This window comes from Geotrypetes seraphini, chromosome 18 (assembly GCF_902459505.1).
Source record: "Geotrypetes seraphini chromosome 18, aGeoSer1.1, whole genome shotgun sequence".
NCBI classification, from domain to species: domain Eukaryota; kingdom Metazoa; phylum Chordata; class Amphibia; order Gymnophiona; family Dermophiidae; genus Geotrypetes; species Geotrypetes seraphini.
Genome location: NC_047101.1, coordinates 109731 through 131077, shown reverse-complemented (window position 1 = coordinate 131077; position 21347 = coordinate 109731). Strand labels below are relative to the sequence as shown.

Below are 21347 nucleotides of genomic sequence, written 5' to 3'. Positions count from 1 at the left end.
GAATCTCGGGACCGGAGTTTTCAAGTTCGAGATCCTGATTTGTGGGGTGATTCAGAAGATCCTCTCCTTTCTGAAGGGGAATGCTCCTCTGGTGACGAGGACCCTTCTGCTTTGGGACCTTCCTCTAGACCAGATGTGTCCTCTTTTTCTTCCTTTTTGAAGGAAATGTGTGATTCTCTCTCCATCCCCTTGGAGGCTGAGTCAAAGAAATCCAAAGCTTTTCTAGATGCATTGGATTTTGACCAGCCTCCAAATGAATATCTTAAGTTATCTCTCCATGATATCTTGAGAGAGACCTTTTATAAAAATTTAGAATCCCCTTTAACTGTACCTGGAGCTCCCCGCAAATTGGACTCTTTGTATAAAGTCATTCCCATTCCTGGGTTTGACAAGCCCCAACTACCTCATGAGTCTCTTTTAGTTGAGTCCACACTCAAAAAGTCTAAGGGGGCTAGTGTATACGCCTCAGTCCCTCCTGGCAGAGAGGGTAAATCCATGGACAAGTTTGGAAAAAGGCTGTATCAGAATGCGATGTTGGCCAACCGGTCAGGAAATTACGCATTCCATTTCTCATTCTATCTAAAGCAGCTTATACAGAATCTGGCTCTTTTCGAGAAATATCTCCCTGACCGGAAGAAATCTGTTTTTCACCAAACTTGTTCCTCTCTTTTGCAGCTTCGTAAGTTCATGGTCAGATCAATTTATGACACTTTTGAACTGACCTCCAGAGCCACAGCTATGTCAGTAGCCATGCGACGGCTAGCCTGGCTTCGAGTTTCCGAACTCGATGTCAATCATCAGGACCGGCTAGCCAACGCACCTTGTTTGGGGGATGAGCTGTTTGGAGATTCCATGGATTCCACTACTCAAAAGCTCTCGGCTCATGAAACTCGGTGGGACACTCTTCTTAAAACTAAGAAAGCAACTCCACCTACCAAGCCTTTTCGTCAGCACTCGGCCTACCAACGAAGATTTGTGGCTCGTCCTCTGCCACAGACTACACAACAGCCTAGACATCAGAGACAACAAAGACCAGCTGCTAGACAGGCTCAGCAACAGCAGCAGGTGAAACCTCCTCCTTCACAAAAACCTACTCAACCCTTTTGACTTGGTTCTCCTGGACATAGCCAATCCTCCTTCTACTCATCTTACACAGCCTATAGGAGGACGCCTTATACATTTCATAAGCCGTTGGGAAATCATCACCTCGGACCTGTGGGTCCTCAACATCATCCGCCACGGCTACTCTCTCAACTTTCAGTCACCTCCTGCCCAAAGTCTGCCAAGAGAGTCTGCTTTCAACACTCCTCGGTCTTCCCTCCTTCTTCAAGAGATTCAATCCCTCCTCCTTCTGAACGCTATAGAGGAAGTACCTCTAGATCAGAGAGGCCAGGGATTCTACTCCCGTTATTTTCTAGTCCCCAAAAAGACAGGAGATCTAAGACCCATTCTAGATCTTCGCGATCTAAACAAATGCTTGGTCAAGGAGAAATTCAAAATGCTTTCTCTGGCCACTCTTTACCCTCTTCTCAATCAAGGCGACTGGCTATGTTCCCTCGATCTCAAAGAAGCATACACTCATATACCAGTCAATCTGGCCTCCAGACAGTACCTACGCTTCATGATCAATCGTTGTCATTACCAATACAAGGTGCTGCCCTTCGGTCTTGCCTCCTCTCCAAGAGTGTTCACCAAATGTCTGATTGTGGTGGCTGCCTTTCTACGATCTCACCACCTTCAGGTCTTTCCTTACCTGGACGACTGGTTAATCAAGGCCAATTCATCTCAGACTGTTCTCCTGGCCACCAACCAAACCATCAGGTTTCTTCAACTTTTGGGGTTCGAGATCAATCTACCCAAATCTCATCTCATCCCCACTCAGAGACTTCAATTCATCGGAGCTGTCTTGGACACAGTCCTCATGAGAGCGTTCCTGCCATCCAACCGTCTTCAAAAGCTTCAATATCTGTGTCAGCAGGTGCTTCTACAACTTTCCATCTCTGCCAAGCAAATGATGATACTCTTGGGTCACATGGCCTCCACAGTTCATGTCACACCCTTCGCACGTCTTCACCTGCGCACTCCTCAATGGACCCTAGCTACCCAGTGGTCCCAAGCGATGGATCCTTGCTCACGTCACATATCTGTCACATCATCTCTTCGTCAGTCTCTACAATGGTGGTTGATATCCTCAAATCTCTCCAGAGGTCTTCTGCTCCATCTACCTCCTCATCAACTAGTCATCACCACCGACGCCTCCCCTTATGCCTGGGGAGCTCATTTGAACGAGTTCCAAACTCAAGGCCTTTGGACAGCCCAGGAAAAGAAGCATCACATCAATTTCCTGGAACTCAGAGCGATGTTTTATGCCCTCAAGGCCTTCCAACATCTTCTCTTTCCTCAAGTTCTCCTTCTGTGCACAGACAATCAAGTTGCGATGTACTACATCAACAAGCAGGGTGGGACGGGCTCTCGCCTCTTGTGCCAGGAAGCCCAGAAGATCTGGACTTGGGCCATAAATCACCATCTATTTCTGAAAGCTATCTACAAGCTCAGCAGAATTCTCCAGCCTCACGAGTGGACACTCGATCCTTTCACTCTACAGTCTATCTTCGCTCAATGGGGCACTCCTCAGATAGACCTCTTTGCAGCTCCTCACAATCCCCAGCTGCCCCTATTCTGCTCCAGACTCTACTCTCCTAACCGTCTGGCAGCGGATGCATTTCTCCTCGACTGGTCCAATCTGTTCCTGTATGCTTTCCCTCCTCTGCCTCTCATGTTAAGAACCTTGTTCAAGCTCAAGAGGGAACGAGCCTCCATGATTCTGATTGCTCCGAGGTGGCCCAGGCAACATTGGTTCTCCCTTCTACTTCAACTCAGTTGCAGGGAACCCATACCTCTTCCACTGTTTCCTTCTCTGCTTACTCAGCATCAACATTCCCTATTGCATCCCAACTTACAGTCTCTGCACCTGATAGCTTGGTTTCTCTCGGGCTGACTTCGGCTCATTCACTCCTTTCTCAGCCTGTCCGTTCTATCATTGATGCTTCCAGAAAACCGGCCACTCTTCAGTGTTATCAACAGAAATGGTCTCGGTTTTCTTCCTGGTGCCTCTTACATCACCATAATCCCATGTCTCTGGCAGTGGGACTGGTGTTGGACTATCTTCTTTCCTTGTCTGACTCTGGCCTTAAATCTACTTCTATCAGAGTTCATCTTAGTGCCATTGCTGCATTTCATGAGCCAGTTCATGGAAAACCCCTCTCGGCTCAACCTCTGGTTTCTAGATTCATGAGGGGCCTTTTCAATGTAAAACCACCTCTCAAGCCCCCTCCTGTGGTTTGGGATCTCAATGTGGTTCTTTCCGCTTTAATGAAGCCTCCTTTTGAACCTTTGGCCACAGCACATTTCAAATTTCTCTCTTGGAAAGTGGTCTTCCTGATAGCTCTCACTTCTGCCAGGAGGGTCAGTGAGTTGCATGCACTAGTGGCCGATCCACCTTTCACGGTTTTTCACCATGATAAGGTGGTTCTACGTACACACCCTAAATTTCTCCCTAAGGTTGTGTCTGACTTTCATCTTAATCAGTCCATTGTCCTACCTGTATTTTTTCCAAAGCCTCATTCTCATCCAGGTGAACAGGCTTTGCATACCTTGGACTGTAAACGTGCTTTGGCTTACTATCTCGAACGCACTAAACCTCACAGATCATCTCCTCAACTGTTTTGTCTTTTGATCCTAACAAGTTGGGTCATCCTGTATCTAAACGCACCCTATCCAATTGGCTTGCTGCTTGCGTTTCATTCTGTTATGCTCAGTCGGGCCTGACACTGGAAGGTTCTGTCATGGGCCACAAAGTTAGAGCTATGGCAGCATCTGTAGCTTTCCTCCGTTCCACTCCTATTGAGGAAATCTGCAAGGCTGCTACTTGGTCCTCAGTTCATACTTTCACATCTCACTATTGTCTGGATGCATTCTCCAGACGGGATGGACACTTCGGCCAATCTGTTTTACAAAATTTGTTTTCTTAATGGCCAACCTTCCCTCCATCCCTCTTTTTTGTTAGCTTGGAGGTCACCCATCAGTCAAGAATATGCTGCCTGCTTGTCCTGGGATAAAGCACAGTTACTTACCGTAACAGGTGTTATCCAGGGACAGCAGGCAGATATTCTTGCGTCCCTCCCACCTCCCCGGGTTGGCTTCTTAGCTGGCTTATCTTAACTGGGGACCGCGCGCCTCTGTCGGGCGGGAAGGCGCACGCGCGGTGCGGCCTAGCTAGAACTTTCTAAGTTCTTAGAGTGCAATCACTCTAAAATTGTCCGTACCGGGGCTCCGTCGGTGCCGTCACCCATCAGTCAAGAATATCTGCCTGCTGTCCCTGGATAACACCTGTTACGGTAAGTAACTGTGCTTTCTCTCCGGAAGTTTTTTGCCAATGATGTGGGTGGAGGAGGCTTGAGCATTCATGCTCTGCCATGATAATACCTGAGGCTTTTTCTTCTGTTGAGATAGTGCTCTTAGATTAACAAGTGGAGTATTCCTATTTATTGACATCTCTAATACCTTTACATTTTTATTTCCTCTTCTTTAATTTAAAAAAAAAAAATTCACATGTCTAGCACAAGGCCTCTTGCCTCAGCTGTACATTTGTTGTAAAGTTAAATTAGTGATTAATTTACCGCAATTCCAGCAGGAGGGCCCCCTTCCCCGGTGTCTTTCTGCAGGGCTGGAAAGCCTCCTGATTAATTTAATTCCGGCAGGAGGGCCCCCTTCCCCGGTACCTTTCTGCAGGAAACACCCCCCCCCCCCCGCCCCCGGTACCTTTCTGCAAAACTCTCCCCCGGTACCTTTATGCAATCCTGGCGGTCCAGCGCTGCATCGGTAGCCTCCCCTGCTGGACGGCCGCCTGGAGTCTCCATCTGTCGTGGCAGTGAGAGGCAGATTTGAGCCTCGAGCGTACCTGCCTGGTCCCGCACCACCGCCAAAATGGTGCCATCAGTTCGGTCCAGCACTGCATCGGCAGCCTCTCCCATCTGCCCCGGAAGTGAAAGGCAGTTGCAAGCCCCGAGTGCGCCTGCCTGGTCCCGCGCCACTGCTTGAATGGTGCCGTCTGCTCCCCCGATTCTTGTGAAAACCAACGGCACCATTTGGAACCCTTTTTAAAAATCATCAGCATCACGTTAGCCACCCTCCAGTCTTCTGGTCCTATGCTAGTTTTTAAAGAAAAATTACAAATTGCAATAGCTCTGCAAGTTCATGTTTCAATTCTATCAGCACTCTGGGATGTACTGTATACCATCCGGTCCAGGCGATTTGCTACTGCTCAATTTGTCAAATTGACCTATTACATCATCCAGTGTTATAGATTTGCATGAGTTTCTCTGTTTCATCAGAATTGAATACATTTTCTGACACTGGTAACTCCCCCACATCTTCCTCGGTGAAGACTGAGGCAAAGAATTCATTTAATCTCTCCGCTATGGCTTTGTCTTCCCAGAGAGCTCCTTTTATCCCTTGGTCATCTAGCGGGACAACTGATTTTCTTCCCAGCTTCTTGTTTTTAATATACCTAAAAAAGTTTTTACTGTGTTTTTGCTTCCAGCGCAATCTTCTTTTCAAGATCTTTCTTTACCTTCCTTATTAGTGCCTTGCATTTGACTTGACATTCCTTGTGTTTACAATTATTTTCAGTCGGATCCTTCTTCCACTTTCTGAAGGATTCTGTTTTTTTAGTTCTAATAGCTTCCTTCACCTCATTTGTTAACCATGCTGGCTGCCGTTTAGTCTTCCTTCCTTCCTTTTTTAATACATGGAATATATCTAGTCAGGCTCATATGATAAAATTTGCAGGCACCATGAACAAGTTCCACTGCAGTTGATTGTACAAGTTGAAGATACTTAAGAGATAGGCTAGAATATAAAATAACCAAAGATAAGATCAACATCTCCATATGAGAGAGAGGGGCACAAGAAGCTTTACCACTCAAATTCTGTGTAAGGCAAAGAAAGCCAACCACAATACAACATTTATTTTTTTAAAGTTAAGCCTAACATCTTGATTGATTTACCAAACAGACTTGGTGATGTGGCACAATTGTAGATTGGTATTTTAGGGACTGTGGTATAAACCTTTTTTTGTTTTATTTAGGTTGGAGAAGAGCAGGGACAAGAGAACCCTCCAGACCATGATCCAATTCATGACCAAAGCTGGTACCTTGATCAGATCTTACGCAAGCGTTTGTATGAAGAATATGGAGTTCAGGGCTGGGCCATTGTGCAATTCTTAGGAGATGCTGTTTTTATTCCAGCAGGAGCCCCTCATCAGGTGAGTTGTTAAAATGCATTCTGTGGTCTCTTCAGTATTTGTCAGTCCAGATGATGAAAGGAAAGTAAAATATTTAAAAGTAGCCGATTAGATTGTGATCCCCTGTGAACCACTCAGATGGCTGTGCCGATGGGCAGTGTATCAAATAAGAAATAAACCTGAAAACTTGGTATTCTCAGAATCTTGTTCATTTCTTCTACACGTGTCTGTTTTTAGCGATTAAAAGAAATTGAACAAAAATGCATGTGCAGAGAGGGGCTTTTTTTGAGGGGGGGGATTGGGTAGTTTTAGCACTGAATAGAATGTAAAGGATTTGTTTCTTGAATTTGGAGTACTGTACTACATACATATTTCTAATTTTTGTTTTATTGTTTTAAGGTACATAATCTGTACAGCTGTATAAAAGTAGCTGAAGATTTTGTGTCACCAGAGCATGTAAAACATTGCTTCCGTTTGACCCAAGAGTTTAGACATCTATCAAATACTCACACAAACCATGAAGATAAACTGCAGGTAATGAAATCCAGTGTCATCTGAAGGCTTAGTGTTCACTGTTATAACACCAATGATAAACCTAGTATGTACACTAAAGTTATAAAGAGGGATAAACTATATACTGTAACTTTACTAGCAAAGCCAAAAACAGAAAACAGGCTAAGCACATTAGCAATTATATAAAATAGAGACTGCACTAATTTCAAATAGTGGAGAAAAAAGACCTCAGATATCTTGCTCCAACAAGTCCCAACTTCATGAGACAGAATATATTTTTTATAAAGGAGCTTCTCCTATCATTGGTCAAAAAGATTCCTCTTTAAGTATACCACACTATTGCAGTCTTCAAAAAAATTGCAAGTAGTAGTTTCCATAGATACAGTCCCATATCATTCACAGCTTACAACCATAACAGTTGAGAAAAAAAAAGTCCAGCTGTATTCTTCATCTCACATTCACAAAAAAGCCCAACAGCAGTCCTGTTTTGCCTCCAGTTTTATTAATTCTCTATCAGCAGTCTTTGCCTAACACAAAATTATTCACCCTCACTATAAGATTGCACCAAATGGCTCAAAACACAGAAAGAACTAGGCTCTCTTTTCTCCGCAGCCATATTTGAACACCACCTTACGATAGTGATGTCCTAGCTCTTCATAGTTCATGCTTAAATCAAGGAATAAAAAGTTAAACTTAATGGAGATACAAATTAGTCCATTCTTTGAAAATAGCACATATTCTCAAGGTCGTCTTATTCACTGATCCAGGCACATAGAAAAAGACAGCTTCCTTCACTGATACGCTTGTAAATGGTATAGTTAATGTGATTATCAGCACCTGCCAATCCAAAATGCAACAGCTTTCTCTTCTTAAAGACACAAACAGAACAGGACAGACTTTAGCACAGAAGGCAGCTAACATAGTCCTCCTGTTCTTCAGTACAAGGCTCTGCTTACAAAACACAAGACAGAACAAAGAAACAAAAAAAATGTGCAGTCTTACTCTGAAAGTCAGTTTCTTCAAAATGTCAGGATCTTCTTCACTTCATGGGTAAATATTCACAAAAAGAACAGACATTCTATCATTGCGTTCAAACCAGAAGGACGTAGTTTGTAAAGCAAAAATCCAATGTTTTTGTCTTAACCAGCATTTTAAATTAGCCCTCCTAATGGAGGCATGATACACTGGGAGACTTATTTACAAGCGCTTATTTCAATTGACAGTATCAACCAATTGGATATAAAATGTACTATAGATGGTATTAGACACCATATCAATATTATAGGATTTATGGAACAGGCATCAGTGTGGTCTTAAAGATGATTTTCGCTATATTTGGTTGTTGTGCCCTATTACAAAACCCTATTGGCAAATAGTGGGTCTGCTCTGGTTCACACTACACATAAGGGATAGGGACTTGTATACCATCTTTTTGTAGTTATGCGACCACATTTAAAACATACAGTACAAGCATTTCCCTATCTGTCTTGCTGGGCACAAACTATCTAATATACCTGGGGCATAAACGTTGTCCTTTACTGATGGAATACTGTCTGAAATACACTGGATGCAAAATAAAATGGATTATTTACAGCTTTTGTCTAAATTGACAGCAATGAGACCCAATACATTGAGATCGTACCATAAGGTGAGAGAGCATAATTGCTAAGAACTCTGATCTGTGACTGGCAAGTACTAGATTTTTTCTTGTTCAGAGAAGGTAGCTATGTTTGTTTTTACTGACAAAGAACTTATTTACTTTTGGGAGATAGGGTATGGGAGGGAGAGTTTACCTTAGTAAAATGAATCAGATGTTGATTGGTTAAAGACAGAGAAAGAAAGATCATTGTTAGTTTTTATGACAATTATTCAGCTAAATGATGATTTTGTTACACTTTTGTATGACTATACCCTCAATAACGATATGTTTAAATGAAGAAAAAATTAATCCACAAAATAACAAGAAGAAAATTTTGTACTCAAAATTACATAATCTACTACTACTACTATCCATTGCTTCTCTGTTTTCCACGGCTTCTTTCAATTGCTTGATATTCATTCCCGTGTCATTCTTGAGGCCTTTGGTCTCCCCTGCTTCCTTTCACCATTGACCATTCCGAGTAGCACCTCCTTTTCTAGTGAATTTGCCCTCATCACATGTCCAAAATAGGTCAGTTTCTGTCTGGTAATCTTGCCTTCCAGGGATAACTCTGGGTTTATAGGATCAAGAACATCTTTGTTGGTGATCCTAGCTGTCCATTGGATTCATAGAAGTCTTCTCAAGCACCACATAATATACTACCAAACCAAAAAAGAGCCTAAGTGAATCAATTTAAACAAGGTATACAAATTGAAAACTAAAAAAAAAAATAATAATAGCTTTATTTATATCCTGTCATACCTTTTCAGGAAAAAACACCTCAGACACAATATTACTTTGGCCCCCTTTTACAAAGCCCGTGTAGCCAAATGCCGTACAATAAGTGCTCTGACACCCATTCAATTCCTGTAGGCATCGGAGCATTTGCTGCGCCGGCCACCCTGCCAGTGTTAGTAAAGAAGGGGGTTAGTGTCTTATTGGGGCTTTAATATCTTTTGTTGGTCAAAAACCTCTGTTCAAAATTATTTTTTCTCTCCATAAATTGTAATTGTTTTTATTTCTCATTTAACCACTTCTTTTTGTTTTCTTTCATTACTCCTTTGACTAAAATTTCAAATGCAGCCATGATAATATATACAGAAAGCATTTAGCAATCCCCAGTTTTCAGAAACTCAAGACATATTAGCAAAACCCTTCCTAAATAGCTGTTTTCAATCCTGTCTTAATATTTTTTTATCTTCTGTTAGTCCCTCACTCAAACTATATATATATATATATATATACTATAGTATATAAATACTTTTTTTAAAGAAAATATAATATTTTTCCTCTAACTCTACTTTTCACTTCTCTATTACCCTCCAGGTACTTTAGTTAGATTGTGAGCCTTCGGGACAGTAAGGGAATTTTTCAAGTACCTTTCTTATTTCTAATCTTAATGTATATTTTCTGTAAACCGCTTAGAACCTAACGGATGTAGCGGTATATAAGAAATAAATTACATTACATTACATTACATACACGCCCCCTTTTACAAAACCTTTGAGTGTCAGAGCTGTTACCGCCACAGCCAGCACTGAAAACTATGCTACGGTTTTGTAAAAGGGGGGATTATCTGTCCTAATTTAAGAAGATTTATTTATCATGGATTCTCATAAGGCTTCTATGAGCTAAGACATTTATGCTTATTTCAAGTTCTTCATTGCTACAAAGCATTTTTTAATATCAATATACATAAAAACATAAGAATTGCCACTGCTGGGTCAGACCAGTAGTCCTTCGTGCCCAGCAGTCCGCTCCCGCAGTGGCCCCTAGGTCAAAGACCAGTGCCCTAACTGAGTCTAGTCTTACCTGCGTACATTCCAGTTCAGCAGGAACTTGTCTAACTTTGTCCTGAATCCCTGGAGGGTGTTTTCCCCTATAACAGCCTCTGGAAGAGCGTTCCAATTTTCTACCACTCTCTGGGTGAAGAAGAACTTCCTTATGTTTGTATGGAATCTATCCCCTTTCAACTTTAGAGAGTGCCCTCTCGTTCTTCCTACCTTGGAGAGGATGAACAACCTGTCTTTATCTACTAAGGGCTCCTTTTACAAAGGTGTGCTAGGGCCTTAACGTGCACAATAGCACGCATTAAATTCCCAAGCACGCTAGCCACTACTGCCTCCTTTTTAGGAGGCGGTAGATTTTCAGTTACCGTATGCTAAAAACCCTAGCACACCTTGGTAAAAGGAGCCCTAAGTCTATTCCCTTCATTATTTTGAACGTTTCAATCATGTCCCCTCTCAGCCTCCTTTTTCAAGGGAGAAGAGGCCCAGTTTCTCTAATCTCTCACTGTACGGCAACTCCTCCAGCCCCTTAACCATTTTAGTCACTCTTCTCTGGACCCTTTCGAGTAATACCGTGTCCTTCTTTAAGTATAGCGACCAGTGCTGGACGCAGTATTCCAGGTGGGGGCGTACCATGGCCCGGTACAGCGGCATGATAACCTTTTCCGATCTGTTCGTGATCCCCTTCTTAATCATTCCTAGCATACAGTAGACTCCGCTTAAGTGCAGGCCCTTCGAACCGGTCACAACGTGCGCTTAAATGGAGTATGTGCTTAATAAGAGAACCACTTGTTAGTCATGAAAAATCACAGTGCGCTGGTATTATATACCGATACAACAGTGTGCTATGTATGGGAAAGGATTAGATAAATGTTGGAGAAGATGTGCAGAATGGGGGGCACCTTTGAACATATTTGGCGGTATTGTAATAAAACACAGATTTATTGGGATAAAATAATTTCTTTTATTGAAGAAGTATTAGATATTAAGATTCCTAAGACTACGGAGTGCTGCTTGTCAAATAAAGGACCAGTTACCCTGCCTTTGAAATATCAGAAATGGATACATCTGATAATGGCAGCAGGTCAACTTGTCCTGGCATCTGCTTGGAAACAACCAGAGTTACTGGGCCCCGAGTACTTTTGAATAAAGTTCAATATATACAACAAATGTCAAAATTGACTGCCTTTAGGAGAAATCAGATAGATAATTATAATACCATTTGGGGTGCGTATGAAATCTGGATTAATTCCCAAAAGGAATAGATTTTTCTTTAGATCTCAAAAAAAAATTTTCTTTTATATTTTATAAATCTCCTGCACACATCCTCCCACTGGGGTGGGTAGGTTGGGATATAGTAGCTATTATAGGTATTTTGATATTTTTAATATTTATTAAGAAATAAATTATATAATGAATTAATGTATTACTGTACATATGAATATATAAACTGGATATTTTTAATTGCATCAAATGTCAATAAAATATATAAAATTAAAAAAAACCACACCAAATACAATGTAATACGGTACAGTTATAGAAACAGTATTTTTCGGTCTAATGCAATAAACCTTTTTTAAACCAACATTCTGCTGAAATAATCAGTCATTGTTTTCTGCACGCAGATTGCACGATTCAGGCTATGTATCTGACTACTGATTCTGTAAAACTGTCCATAGTGGTGACAGCCATTTATCTCCAGATACAATCTCGGGAGGTGGTTCATTAGTCGTGATGACAGCAGCAGTATCTCTGTCATCATCAGACTCTTGGTTGTCTTCACTGTCCTTTATGACTGTACAGATATCAAAATTAGTGCTGTTAGATGATGTGGGCAGATCATTGTCAATGGCGACATACAGCTCAAGCTCTTGTGATGAGAGACCAACTGGGAGCCCAATGGACAAAGTGTCTGCTTCAGTTGTCTCATCAGATGCATGAACGAAGCTTACCCGTCAATAGCAATTTGAAATCGTTGACGATGAGACTCGACTCCATGCCTCCCATACCATATGAAGAGAGTCAAGCACCGTCATGTTTCTCGCCAGCTCAGTGGCTGGATTCCCTTCTTGCATCAATCACTGCCATCACATATCGTAGGGCGAGTGACCTGTAATGACATTTGAAGTTTGCGATTATCCCTTGGTCCATTGGCTGGATCAAAGCGGTCGTGTTTGGTGACAGAAACATGAGTTTGATGTTGATTAGTCTTATCTCATTGCTGTGTGCTGCACAGTTATCACACAGCATTACAATGTGCCTCCTATACCTTCTCATCAGATTGTCAAGCTTCTGTAACCATTCAATCCACAATGTCGCTGTTATCCATGCATTTTTGTTACTTTCATATTCAACAAGCAGGTGTTTAATGTTTTTGAAGCACCGAGGATTTTGATTCTTCCCAATTACCAGTGGCTCGAGCTTTTCACTACTGTCCATATTGCAACTGAGCAGCAATGTCAATCGTTCCTTTGGTACCTTGAAGCTAACAGCTTCACTGTGTTTGAAAGCCAATGTTCCGTCAGGGATGGCACGCCAGTACAGGCCCATCTCATCAGCGTTGAAAACATCACATGGTTCATATCCACCAATGACTGATGGCAACACTTCCATGACCCATCTTTCTGCACCAAACTCATCTGGGTCTTGTTTTTGGCCATGCTGCTTCTTAAATTTTATGGCATTATGAACTTTCCACCTCTCTAACCATCTGTTTGTCGCTTTGAAGTCTTCTATGCCCAGTTCTTTAGATAACTGTGCCGCTTTCTCCATCAGCAGAGGCCCACGGATTGGCAGTTGTTGACTTCTAGCTTCAGCAAACCATCGCAGCAACACCGGTTCAATGTCTCCAGCCTTCCCAATTTTTTTCCGTTTTCTGGTATGCTTGCTGTTGTTTTGCCAGTTTTTCAATATCACTTGCTTTTTTTTGTAAATCCGAGAAATCTGGCTAGGATAAACACTAATGTTTTGCAATAGAGACCTGACTCTCCCTTTGATCAAGTCTTTTTAACACATCAACACGTTCAGCCAAAGACAATGATTTTTGTCCACGCGACGCCATGGTGCAGTTCCGAAAGTTCGAACACCTGGCTAGGCCTATGCTTCAGTTTCGAAGCATGTGGCTCATCCACGTCAGAATGTGATTCCATTTAATCGGAGTGAATGTAACGTGAAAGAATAGAGGTTGGACCTATGACATCAGTGCGCATAAGCGGATTGTATGCTTATCAGAATTACAAATATCCAGAGTTTATGTCTATTGACTTTAATGTAAAAAAAAAACGGGACCATGGTGGTCAGGTGTGGATTTAGAACCAAAACGTGCACTTAACCAACATGTACTTACCATATATACTTGAATATAAGTCGATCCAAATATAAGCCGAGACACCCATTTTTCCCCCAAAAAGGAGGAAAAATGGTTGACTCAAATATATGACGGGGGCCATGCCCTGTCTGGATCTGCACCCAATGTCCCCCCCTCATGCCCTCCCCAGCCAGGCTCTGCATCCAGCCATCTTCCCTTCCTTACTAGGCTCTGTACCCAGACACCCTCACTCCCTGCCAGGCTCTGCACCCAGCCATATTCCTTTCCTTACCAGGCTGTGTACCCAGATCCCCTCACTCCCTGCCAGGCTCTGCATCCAGCACTCTTCCGTCCCTGCCCCCCTCACTCTCTGAATGGCCGCCGCCAGTTCTCACGGGACGAGAACTGGCGGCAGCCATTCAGAGAGCAGCATGGGGCCAAGCAGTAAGAGCTTGGCCCTGTCGGGCTGCCAAAAAGGAACAGGAATGGAGAGGCTCAGCACAGGGCAAGGTGCGGAAAGATCACTCCTGCCCCGTACACCACTGCACTACCAGGGATTAAAAATGGCAGGTAAGTGCGTACCGGGAGGGGGTTTAAAAAAAAAGTTAGACAGCCGGGACAAGAGACAGGAGGGATGCCTACCATATCTTGCGGGAGGGGGTCGGGTTGATGACCCGAATATAGGACGAGACCCTAATTTTTGGGCCATTTTTTTGGCCCAAAAATCTCGTCCTATATTCAAGTATATACGGTAGGTGGAGTCGAATGTACTGTATATGTAAATCTTATGACTATACTTCCCTATGATATATTCTCCATTAACTTTTTTAATTCATTTGGTACTTATCTTTTTTTATTAAACACTGTAAGGGCTATCTCTCCTTACATGACCATCTTTCAGTTATCTTCTTCAGGATCAAGGCACCTCTCACTAGTTATACTGTACTTACCAAAATATCAGCGGCGTTCCTGACTCCGTTCCTGGGAGGTTAGCATCTCTCTTTATTGCACTTAGGGCTAGATTCAATAAGCAAACCAATTGTGTACCGCTTGGTTTGCGGTCACTTTCCAATTCCGGCTCAATTCACTAATCTTCCTCCAGACCCCATCCGCACCCGATCCGATCTGCGCATGCAAATGAGTAAAAAGGCATGTAAATTTCTTAACGCATCGATTCATGAAACCATTTAATCCAAACCATTCCAGTCCAAAAAGTTATGACTGCTGAGGACCAGTCGTTTACATTCTCGCCGACTATTTCGGCCTAGCAATTGACACTGCATGTTAAGAACCCCATTAAAAATATATATCTACCCCTCCAAAAATCCAAAATATAGCAAAACTTTTAAATATATGTAAACGTTCATGTACATAAGTGTTAGAAATATATTTTTTTATTTTTTTGGAATGCGCATAGCGAGCGCGGGAGTGAATCTCGGGTTTGTAATGTGCATGGTGAGAAAATCGCAGATTAACCCCACGCTCTCCTTGCGCATTGTACATTTCAAATATCAATGCCAAATAACAAAAAAAATCAAAATCAAATAAAACTTTTATGGGCCAGCTATCCCTCCCCCCCTTCCTTCCAGCTGGATTGTCGTGTGCATGTGACGTCAGGGTGTCACTAGTGGTTTCTACATGCTTCACGGCTGATAGAGCCGCACAGCCTCCTGGGATTCATAGGCTGTATATAACAGCGCGCGATCCCAGCGCATTAAAACTTCGAGATCGATTCGTTAAAAAAGGATGAACTCGAAGAATTCAACAGCTCGCTCACAAACCTCCGATGCTAAAAATTTTCAAAAAGCTACGGTCGCAGCTTGTACAGCTTGCAACAGTACTTCAGAAAAATAACGGTTGGTAAGAAGACTTCCTTATATTGCCTTTTTTACGACAACAATGCTTTGTGATAGGCGCATTCGGAGCCTGCTAATGACGTCCACGATTAAACCATGCCCCATTTCTACACAGTGAAGTCCTAAAGAGCTAGCACATGCGTTATGAGCTTCAAAACCAACAAGGATACAATGCGTAGGCGCGTCAGTTGATGTTTCAGCGCTAATAGCGGTGTGTTTACAATTGGATCATTTGCATGGACAAGCTTTACTGAATCGATCGCCTACAATGACTCGGAAACGGATAGGACATGAATTGGATAGATTTTGGGACTTTAGTGAATCCTGCCCTTAATAAAAGAATATTAGCTAAAACACAGTTCCTGAGATAACGACATGGCTTTACACTGCTGCTTCCTGTGTATTTTTATTTTCCATCTCTTAACTTTACTAATTGAAGGAGATATGGTGCATGAAAAAGATTGCCCACCCAGCCGATTTGTTGCTACTTTAGTTAAATTATTAATAAAGCTCAAAAAATGTATTGACATGTTAGGTCTTTGGTTAGTGAAATTAATATAATTTCATAATAAAACAAATACTTTGACCCTTTTAATTTCACAGTTTGATTGTTGCTCTGTCTACTTTCAGCAATCAGAGACTCCTCCAAATAGCTCTGTAAGCACTTGAAAATAAATTCACTCTTACGTTTAAAAAAATCTGTAGATGCTTTCAGCTAGCACCTTAAAGTGCCAGAAACATTGTCAAGAAATAGAGGATGCAATTTTTTAGGAGGATCCAAGATAGAAACATAAAAACATAGAAAAAGACGTCAGAAAAGGGCTATAGCCCACCAAGTCTGCCCATTCCAAATACCCGCCCCCTGGTTTCACTCCCTTAGGGATCCCATGTGAATATCCCATCTTCTCTTAAAATCCGACACGCTGTTGGCCTCAATCACCTGCAATGGGAGTTTGTTCCAATGATCCACCACTCTTTCAGTGAAGAAGTATTTTCTGGAGTTGCTATGGAACTTCCCTCCCCTGATTTTCAGCAGATGCCCCCTGGTGGTCGAGGGTCCTATGAGGTAGAAGATATCTTCTTTCGACTCGATACGGCCCGTGATGTACTTAAACGTTTCAATCATATCATCCCTTTCTCTTCGTTCCTCAAGTGAGTACAGCCTCAGTTTATTCAGTCTTTCTTCATACGTGAGATCCTTCAGCCCCAAGACCATCCTAGTGGCCATTCGTTGAACCGACTCGATTCTCAGCACATCCTTCCGGTAGTGTGGTCTCCAGAATTGAACGCAATACTCCAAGTGAGGCCTCACCAAGGACCTGTACAGCGGCATCATGACTTCAGGTCTCCTGCTGACAAAACCTCTAAGGATACAACCCATCATTTGCCTTGCCCTGGAGGAAGCTTTCTCCACTTGATTTGCAACCTTCATGTCATCACTAATGATCACCCCTAGATCACGTTCCGTCGTGGTCCTGGCCAAGGTCTCACCATTTAGTATATAAGTTCTGTGCGGGTTTCTCTTACCCAGGTGCATTACCTTACACTTTTTAGCATTGAAGCCTAGTTGCCATGTTGCCGACCACCGTCCAAGCAGCAGTAGATCTTGCGTCATATTATCAGGCAAAATGCTTTTACCTACTATGTTGCAAAGTTTGGCGGCGGCGGCAAACATTGATACCTTTCCTCTAAGTCCTTGGGTCATATCTCTTATGAATAAGTTGAATAGAATCGGGCCCAAGTCCGAGCCCTGCGGCACTCCACTGATCACGCCTGATGTTTTGGATGGGGTACCGTTCACCACCACCCTCTGAAGTCTACCACTCAGCCAATCCTCAACCCATGTAGTTAGAGTGTTCCCTAATCCCATTGATTTCAATTTGTTCAATAACCTTCGGTGTGGGACGCTATCAAAAGCTTTACTGAAGTCCAAATACACCACATCCAGTGACTCTCCGGCATCTAGCTGCCTAGTAACCCAGTCAAAAAAACTAATCAGGTTAGATTGGCAGGATCTGCCCTGGGTGAATCCGTGCTGGTGGGGATCACGTAGGTTTTCCTCATCTAGGATTATGTCAAGATGTCGTTTGATCAGTGTTTCCATGAGCTTGCACACTATAGACGTGAGACTCACTGGTCTGTAGTTTGCCGTCTCTGTCCTGCAGCCCTTTTTGTGGAGTGGGATAACATTGGCGGTTTTCCAGTCCAAGGGGACTCTTCCTGTGCGTAGGGAGAGATTGAAAAGAACAGATAATGGTTCTGCCAGGACTTCACTCAATTCTCTTAGCACCCTGGGATGTAGGTTGTCTGGTCCCATGGCTTTATCTACTTTGAGTCTTGATAGTTCGTAGTAGATGCTACTGGGTATAAACTCGAAATCTTGAAACGGGTCCTTCTGGCTATCTCCCGTCTGAAGTTGTGGACCAGCTCCCGGCGCTTCACAGGTGAAGACTGAGCAGAAGTATTCGTTTAGTAATTCTGCCTTGGCAGAATCTGATTCTACAAAGCTACCGTCCGATTTCTTCAGGCATTCTATCCCGTCTTTATTTCTTTTCCTGTGACTAATATAGCTGAAGAAGGATTTATCCCCTTTTTTAATGTTCCGTGCTAGATCTTCTTCCATTTGGAGTTTGGCCTCTCTGACTGCTATTTTGACAGCTTTAGATCTGTCTAGATAGTCTTCTTTCGCGGACAACAGTCTTTCGTGGACAACAGTCAATGAGAGAAACGCTCTCAGAATACTGTGCTTCGTTTACTTAACTTCACAGAGATGCCAGAGGAGAGGAAAAAGCACTGCTGGAGCCTTGCGGCGCTTGGAGACTCCGACTCAGGTAACAATCGAGGATTTTCTCAGGCGTCTTCAGCAGGAACCCTTCGCATCTGGGAGTCGCCCGCTGGAGCCGCAGGCTGCGAGTGAAGCCGTTGCGTGTCTCCCTGGGCTAAAGTCCACGCTGAGCCCAGATGCTAGGACCCCGCCTCCACAGCTGCAGAGTGCCAGCTCTCCACGGGAAGACAGTCTTCCCGAAGTGGTGGACTCTATATCCCAGGAGGCTATCTCGAGTGACAAGGCAGTGGCTGCTGCTAGAAGGATTCTGGGCTGTATAAAGAGAGGCGTAGTCAGTAGAAGGAAGAAGGTGTTGATGCCCCTGTACAGGTCATTGGTGAGGCCCCACTTGGAGTATTGTGTTCAGTTTTGGAGACCGTATCTGGTGAAAGACGTAAGAAGACTTGAGGCGGTCCAGAGGAGGGCGACGAAAATGATAGGAGGCTTGCGCCAGAAGACATATGAGGAGAGACTGGAAGCCCTGAATATGTATACCCTAGAGGAAAGGAGAGACAGGGGAGATATGATTCAGACGTTCAAATACTTAAAGGGTATTAACGTAGAACAAAATCTTTTCCAGAGAAAGGAAAATGGTAAAACCAGAGGACATAATTTGAGGTTGAGGGGTGGTAGATTCAGGGGCAATGTTAGGAAATTCTACTTTACGGAGAGGGTGGTGGATGCCTGGAATGTGCTCCCGAGAGAGGTGGTGGAGAGTAAAACTGTGACTGAGTTCAAAGAAGCGTGGGATGAACACAGAAGATTTAGAATCAGAAAATAATATTAAAGATTGAACTAGGCCAGTTACTGGGCAGACTTGTACGGTCTGTGTCTGTGTATGGCCGTTTGGTGGAGGATGGGCTGGGGAGGGCTTCAATGGCTGGGAGGGTGTAGATGGGCTGGAGTAAGTCTTAACAGAGATTTCGGCAGTTGGAACCCAAGCACAGTACCGGGTAAAGCTTTGGATTCTCGCCCAGAAATAGCTAAGAAGAAAAAAAAAAAATAATAATAATTTAAATTGAATCAGGTTGGGCAGACTGGATGGACCATTCGGGTCTTTATCTGCCGTCATCTACTATGTTACTATGTTACTATGTTCAAGTGAAGACTAAGGGCTCCTTTTATGAAGGTGCGCTAACGGTTTTATTGCATGCGCGCGCTAGTCAAAAATCTACTGCCTGCTTAAAAGGAGGTGGTAGCGGCTAGCACACGCAGCAATTTACCGCGCGTTAAGCCCCTAGCGCATCTTCATAAAAGGAGCCTTAAATCTAGATGACCAAGAAAACTTTTCTGGCAGAGTTGCAGAACAGAACCCACGCACTACTACAAATATTGGTTTGGTTTTCCTTGTAAATGTGTGGACTGTATAGAATTATTTATGTGGATTTTCAGGTATTCCTTCTTTATCTTCCATAGAATAATGTAGCTCTATATTTTGGTTGTAGCAAATTTATTTTAAATTAATATTAAATGTAAAAAATAAAAATGCAAGCACTGCTTGAGAATATGTTTAAAATTATATCTGTGTGTATTTCTACTTTTTCCATACAGGTAAAGAATATTATCTACCATGCAGTAAAAGATGCTGTTGGAACACTGAAGGCTCATGAATCTAAACTGGCTCGGTGTTAGATAGTATCCGTCCATAGAAACCAGGAAAAGAGGAAGTAATGTGGAGTCAGTATTTGTGTGAAATGCTCTAGCCACATTTTTCTGCATTGCCTAGTACTGAAAATGTACAGGAAAATCACACTGTCACACACAGTTCCTAATTCAACCAGAAGGTACACTACCTCTTTCCTCTTACAGACACTGAATGGTGTTCCCATATAATGTGTCAGGTTTGGAAATGCTTTAAAAGCATGAGCACCTTCTTTCTCTCTTGCCCTTTTTCTGCCACCTGCTTAGCCTACAACAAGCTTATCCCAGCTATGGAACATTTTAGGAGAAAAATATTGGTGCTATCCCATAGAGTAAGGAAGGAAGTAGCAAGCAGTTACCGGTAAATGTATTCATTCCACTCAAGGCTGGAATGAAAGAGACTGACTTAGCTGCTTCTCAGTCCTCTGTAATACAAGGGGAATCAGAGCTGTTCAAACACTCCCTTTATTTTTGCGGTGATATGTCTGCACTGAGGGAATGTCCACTGCAGTTTTGAAGAAGTGCAAGAAGAATTGTTTATTTAGTGAAAAACCTAGGTTTGTAGCAAAACACTTTTCATTAAAGTAGATATTTTTAGAATTTTTGAAATGCCACAACTGTTTTTCCAAATTACAACAAAGGCACACTGCATTTAGTCTTCCTTTCAATAAAACCTTCATGAAGAGATGATTTCAGAACTAGCAAGTAGAGTTAAAATTCATCCAAAGGAAAACCGACATCTGTTGTGGGTCACCAGGCTCATAGCAAGCAAGTACCTACCTACAAGAATGAACTGTCCCCTTTGGTCTGTCTGTCTGTCGCTTTGCTGGTGATCCCAGGGACTCGTTTTACTTCTGCCATTTGTGCTCATTTGGGAGCTTTGATTTTTGCCCCAATGAGAAAGAAAATCAATTTTCAGTTGTTGAGAGATATTTAGGTAAAAACTTTCCAAATAAATAAAATTTTATTCAGATTTAAATATCAACAGTTTAAATGGTGGATTTTATTACGCAGTTAGCACATTGGAAAGTTTGACAGAGAGATTCTTTTCCAGTTGTACTGAAGTGCCACCTAGTAGCCTGTTCATATGTTCATGGTTATTAAAAAGAAGTGTAAGCCATTTAATCTGAAATTGTTTTAATTTTACTTTCTGCATTTTCATTTTGTGAAGGGCTGTCTAGGGTTTTCATGTTCTTATTAAAATAAAACAAATCATTGTGTATAAGTGTGTTTTCTTGTCAGAAACGTGTTGTCAGTCAAAGCTCTTAAGAATTCCTTTATTACATATGTAATAGAAATTTTCATTTAGATAGTAGATAATCAGAGAAAATCTCTTGACTTTTCGATGCACAGCAATGTGAGCAAGTTCAGCTGAAACCTAAAGTGCATTAAAATCAGGAATTAACAACCAACTTCAATGCTGATGTTATTTCTGAACTTACTAAAAGGCCACATGGGGTAAAAAAGCATGAGAAC

The 21347-nt window shown here is 42.5% G+C and overlaps 1 protein-coding gene across 2 annotated transcripts in view; it reads left to right on the top strand.

Moving 5' to 3' along the window:
* KDM3B (lysine demethylase 3B) overlaps nucleotides 1-21091 on the top strand; it is a 266148-nt gene extending 245057 nt beyond the window's left edge. For both annotated transcript variants that reach the window (XM_033927119.1, XM_033927118.1), the window contains 3 exons: nucleotides 6149-6325; nucleotides 6704-6838; nucleotides 19782-21091. In XM_033927119.1, coding sequence (XP_033783010.1) covers nucleotides 6149-6325; nucleotides 6704-6838; nucleotides 19782-19862 — 393 coding nt within the window. In that variant the 3' untranslated portion in view covers nucleotides 19863-21091. The remainder of the gene's footprint in view (nucleotides 1-6148; nucleotides 6326-6703; nucleotides 6839-19781) is intronic.
* The last annotated feature ends 256 nt before the right edge of the window (nucleotides 21092-21347 follow it).